The sequence below is a fragment of the Molossus molossus genome, unplaced genomic scaffold, assembly GCF_014108415.1.
Source record: "Molossus molossus isolate mMolMol1 unplaced genomic scaffold, mMolMol1.p scaffold_m16_p_7, whole genome shotgun sequence".
NCBI lineage: Eukaryota > Metazoa > Chordata > Mammalia > Chiroptera > Molossidae > Molossus > Molossus molossus.
Window position 1 is genome coordinate 25369322 of NW_023425401.1, and position 6000 is coordinate 25375321.

Consider the following 6000-nt stretch of genomic DNA (forward strand, 5'->3'; position numbering starts at 1 on the left):
TACTCTCATTACTTTTACTCAATATTACACAAGAATTTCTAACCACTGCAATGAGGTAGAAAGAGTAAAGCATACAGACTGGAAAAGAAGAAATAAATGTTTCTATTTAGAAATGAGAGGATCGTCTACATAGAAAATTCTAAGGAATCTACAAAATAAACAAAAAAATAAAACCTACCAGAATTAATGTGTTCAAGATAGCAAGATAATTAATTGATAACAAAAGGCAGTCTCATTTTTATGTAAAAATCATGAACATAAAAAAAAATTGAAATTAGCCCTGGCCAGTTTGGCTCAGTAATTAGAGCGTCAGCCCGTGGACCAGAGACCTGGGTTCGGTTCCCGCTAAGGACATATACCTTCGTTGTAGTTTGTCCCCGGCCCCAGTTGGAGTTGTGTGGGTGGCAACCAGTTGATGTGTCTCTCTCACGTGGATGTTTCTCTCTCTTTCTTCCTCCCTCTCTCCCTCCCACTCTATCTGAAGATACATGGGTGAGGATTTAAAAAAATTTTTAATTAAAAGCACCATGACATTTACAATCACTCCAATAAAACTAAGATATAGCCCTGGCCAGTTTGGCTCAGCGGTTGGAGCGTCATCCTGCAGACTAGAGAGTCCTGGGCTCGGTTCCCGCTAGGGGCACGTACACTCCCCCCGAAAAAAAAAACAAAAAACTAAGATGTATATTTAACAAAACAAGTAGATGATCTATGTGCTAAAAAGCACAAAGTTGTGATAAAAAGAAACAAAGACCTTAATAAATAAATATAAAGACATAGTGTCATGCACTATAAGACTCCATATAATAAAGATGTCAATTTCCCCCAAAATTGATCTGTAGGCTTAATGATATTCCTAGCAAAATCACAGTAAGGTTTACTATAGATTATATGAGTTTATTTAAAAAAATATATGAAATGCATAGGCCCTAGAATAGCTAAACAATCTTGACAAAGAAAACTAAGCTGGGAAAAATAACTCAATCTGATACTGTCTACTGCAGAGCTACAGTAATTAAGGCAGTGTGGTATTGGTGGACAGATAGACACAGATCAGTATGTTTCTTCCAATGGTAACATTTTGTAAAACTATAGCATAGTTAGTATATCACAGTATACTGAAATACAAGTATATAAGTACACTATAGCACAGAATACCACAATCAGGATTTGACAGTGATTCATGACACTTATTTTTTCATATTTCCCCAATTTCACTTGTACCCATCTGTGTTTGTACTTTGATTCTATATCATTTTATCACATATGTATATCCACCATCATAGTTAAAATATTGAATAATTGCATCACCAAAATGTTTCTTATGTTGCCCTTTTATAACTACACCCATCTCCCTCCTGCATCACCCTGACCCCACCCAACCCTAACCTCTTAGAGCAACAAATCCAAAATTTTGTCATTTCAAAAAAGGCATATAAATAAAATCATACAGTATATTGTCTTTTAGCATTAGTTTTTTGTTCTTACTCAGCATAATTGCCTGAGCATTTATCCGAGTTGCTGTGTGTATCAAAAGTTTTTTTCTCTTCCTTTTTATCACTGAGTAGTATTCCTTAGTATTGATGTGCCACAATTTGTTTAACCAGTCACCTGTTGAAGGATATCAGAACTGATTCAAGTTTTCATCTCTGCAAATGAAGCTGCTACGGACATCATGTATAGGTTTGTACATGAATATCTATTTTCATTTCTCTGGAATAAATGTCCATGAATGCAATTGTTCGGTCTTATGGTATTGCATGCTTAGTTTTGTAAGAAACTGCCCAACTATAATAATCATACTCCCCATTTTATATCCCCACTAAGCAAAATCCAGTCTCTCGGCATCCTCACCAGTCCTTGTATAACTTCCCTGTATTGTAGTTGTCTGTTGTAATCCAATTGTTTGGATTCCCAGTGCCTTGTATAGAACATAATACAATTACAGCATAAATGTTTGTTGTTCTCAACTATATTTATGTAGAGTTAAAAATGGCATGGAGAAATGGTGAGGGTGGGTGTTTGTAGCATAGGTCTGGGGTGTAACAGGAGCTTTATCATCTAGCCCTGTTCATAAACATGATGCTATAAGTAACCAGAAGCAGAAGGTGGATGCATTTAAACCATTAGGTACAAAGCTGAAATGTTTAGAAAAAAACCAGTGCAACAGTTTCAGTCATCTGCAATAAATTCTTATTTTGTAAATGAAAAGAAAAATAGCAAAATGAAATAATCTGAGACATGCACGGGTGTTAGAGAAAGACACCGCGGGAGAGACCAGGAAAGATGACTCTCTGTTCTCCTATTTGGTGTCCCACTTCTTCCGTTTTTCCCTTTCTTGGCCTGTTTCTTCATTTCTACCCTGATCACCTTTTCATCCCTACCTGATTTTAACTTCACTCTCTTTCACCTTCCTTCCTTCAGTCAAACTTTATTTTTCCTTGAACTTTCGCCCTTCCTTTTGGACCTTTCTCCCAATCTGTCTTATTAATCCTCATGAGTTCATCCAAATTTAGGTCTGAGCAGATGAAATCTAACCTGCTTCAGGGAACAGAAGTAGGAAGAGCTGCCGAACAATTCCATCTAAAAGGCTGTGGACTATTTTACTCTAAACTTTTCCATGTTCCCCATGATCTTCTCTTGACACAAGATGCCTTCCAATTATTTTCCTTTTTTTCTGTCAAGGCTTCTCTGCTTCTCCCAGACCACAGACACTGAGTGTCTCTTTCACAGTGCTTATCACATTTTACCTGTCTTATATCATGTTTTGTCTTATTGCACCTTTGAGAAGATAAATGTTCAGGGAAGGTTCATAAATAATTCATTTGCAAAAATGCCGTATACAACGCTGGGCACGTTGAATAATTACTGAAGAAATTAACCTTTATTTTTTCTTTATCGATTTTAGAGAGAGGAAGGGAGAGGGAGAGATAGAAACATCGATGAGAGAGAACATCAATTGGCCACCTCCTGCATGCCCCCCACTGGGGATCAGGCCCACAACCTGGGCATGTGTCCTGACTGGAAATCAAACTGATGACCTCCTGGGGCATGGTGAGCCATACCAGCTGGGCAAGACAATAACTATTAACTTCAATTTTAGCAGATCTTTAAGATCATAAAATGTTTCTTCACAAAGCATTTTCTATTATGTTTTTTAAAACTTGGTGAGCACTGAATAATTAAGACTTCATAATTAATAATGATTCTGTGCCCTGGCCGGTTTGGCTCAGCAATTAGAGCGTCAGCTCCCGGTCCAGAGAGACCCAGGTTCAGTTCCTGCTAAGGGCATGTACCTCGGTTGCAGTTTGTCCTCGGCCCCAGCTGGGGTTGTGTGGGTGGTGACCAGTCGATATGTCTCTTTCACATTGATGTTTCTCTCTGTCTTCCTCCCTCTCACCCTCCCTCTCTATCTAAAGATAAATGCAAAAATGTCCTTGGTTGAGGATAAAAAAAATAATAATAATGATTCATTCTGTGTAAACCTTAGAAAAATAGTGCTTCAAGAACTTCTATGGGTAAGAAGGAACCTACAGAATTGAAACAAACAAAAAAACTGTATTCAAAGACTTCTTGTAATCTGATTACAATGTTAAACTGTTGTCTACAGCATAATATGAAATTCTTTTACATTTCAATTCACCAAAATGGCAAATATAGCATTTCAGACACTTTTATTCATTCCAAATCCAAGTTCTGGATAGAAAGACCAAGGTGAGGACATTATTATTCTATCTGGCATCATTCATTCATGAACATGGTTATATATTATGTTTTCAGTGGTTTTTTTGGGGGGAGGGGGGATTATAAAATATAAACAGACCACTGTCTATGAGGAATAGTGTCATTACAATGGGGAATCAGAATGAGTTTGGAACTCAGTCTCAACATCCTCAAGCAAGCACATGTTAATATCAAATGCTACAATGAAAATAGTCCTTTCTCCCTCCATGCATTTGTCATTTGGGTATCTGCTCCAAGTGTTGACTAACATTGAGAATATCACTTCTCAATGTTTTCTTTCTTAAAGTCTTCAAATGTTAGAAGTAAAAATAATGGCTTTCAGGGTTTCAAAGTATGTATGTGTGTGTGTGTGTGGTTTTCCCATAAGCTCAGGAATAAACTAAAAATAAGAAACACAAGTCCAAGGGAGGCAAACTAGTTTTAAAAGAAGTCAATGAGGCTCAGATAATCGGCACGTTGTTCGATGGGGTGTGCCCACTGGCCAGGATCTCACAGGGAGAGGCTGGACATTCAGGATGTTTACGAGTAAAAGTAGAAGGTGGAAAAAGTAGAACACACAAGGCCCAGTGTCCTGAGAGTCTGGCGTGAGTGCAGCCCAAAATAATTATGGCTGAAGGAGCCGTTTTGTTCCAGTGTCCTTGTTCAGATAGATAAATACAAATTTTAAAATAACTGCAATAAAGTAGTTCATTTAAATACACAAATAGGCTATATACACCATTTATTTATATTAATAATATATGCTTTATTTGTTTCCTGTTTCTATCCAAGGTAGCCAGCATCTTAATAAACAGGAATGTTAGTCACACCTGCCAGCCGCGTGGTGCAGGTGGGATCCTGACATAAAGCAGCCAGACATTAATCACTGCAATTAGTAGAGAAATGCAAGCTGATACGCAAGGGGGGGAGGAGGGGGATTAATTAACAACAACAAAAATAACTTCTCGCCAGCTGTGGCGGATGCCTACAGACTTGTTTGACTTCATCTCCTCCCTGCCAGGGACACCAGGACCGAACTTGCTCGCAGGTGAGCGGGACTTGGCCAGCGCCAGGGTGCGCGGAGCAGCGGCTCTGGCAGGGAGTGGGGTTTGGAACTGGAAGGTGAAAGACAGGAACCGGCCCTAAAACCCGGGTGATGGACACGGCAAAGGTCAAAGTCAGTGGGATAAGACTGCTCCTGACTTCGCTGCGCCGGGCGTTTGCAGCTACGGACTCTGGCTGGGAGGTGGCCAGCCCCAAAGGCGCGGCCCCGTGGGGACGCGATTGGCACCTAGTGGCCAGGTCTCCAGGTCATCCCCGTTGGCGCCTTCCTTCCCCCCAGCAGGCAAATCTCGGCTCCCCGTGGACTCGCCGCTCCCGAGGCGGGCGCGTGCAGGTCCCGGTGCCCGCTGCCCTTACCTAGCCAGAAGTGCAGACGATAGGTGAAGCCCCGGCACGCTTTGCTCGTGTGCAGCACCAGGTAGGCATCCCCGACGTAGAAGTCGCCGTAAGCGCTCTGGGGCACCGGCACCAGCTCCAGGTTCTCGATCCTCCAGACCTGCAGCCCTGCCTTCTTGCCCGCCCGGGCGAACTCCTTGTGGTACAGCTCCTGGGCCATGACTCTGGCACACGATGCTCAGGAAAGGGGGCGCAGGACCTCGTTCGTTGATCTTGGGGTCGGACTGAACCGAGATCGACTGTAGGGACCCTGTTCTCGGCGACTATATAGGGTTCTCCCTGCGCGGAGGCGGGGCCCCAAAACGGGAGGGGCTAAGTCCCCAGGCCGGAGTTGCGAGCTTGGCGCTGATCCCTGCCCAGCCGGAGCACAGCGCGTACAACCGACTCCCACGCCTTTCGCCAGGGGAGGAGGGAAATCAGAGTCTCAGAAATCTTGAGGTCCAGAGGGAATTTATAGAAACTCCTGGAAATGCTTCCTCCAAGTTGGGACGTTTCCCCGCGCCAACAGACGGAGATTAACAATAACAGCACGTCGTTTTGAAAAAATTGGCTGTCCAGGTAACAGTCATCCTGATCATCACCATCATTTCATTGGTCACTCGCTCCATTCTTGATGGCTGAAATTTCTGTCTTGATCTTCCCAGTTCGATATGCCTTGAAAAAGAGCACGTCAGGTTTCTTGGGAAGGATGAAAACCTGGAAGATTGGCGATTTTACCCGGGAGACGGAGCCCTGTGATCCCTGTGGTTCAGGATTTGGGGTTAAACTGCTCGCCACCTGCCTCCTTTTGGTGGAGACAGTTGATGAAAACGACAGCAG

At 42.3% G+C, this 6000-nt stretch overlaps 1 protein-coding gene across 1 annotated transcript in view; it reads right to left on the minus strand.

The window, feature by feature from the left end:
* Positions 1-5446, minus strand: part of SCIN (scinderin) — an 85774-nt gene extending 80328 nt beyond the window's left edge. Inside the window, exon 1 of the mRNA XM_036246555.1 lies at positions 5143-5446. Within this exon, the coding sequence (XP_036102448.1) occupies positions 5143-5341 (199 nt within the window). The 5' untranslated portion in view covers positions 5342-5446. The remainder of the gene's footprint in view (positions 1-5142) is intronic.
* Positions 5447-6000: the final 554 nt, after the last annotated feature.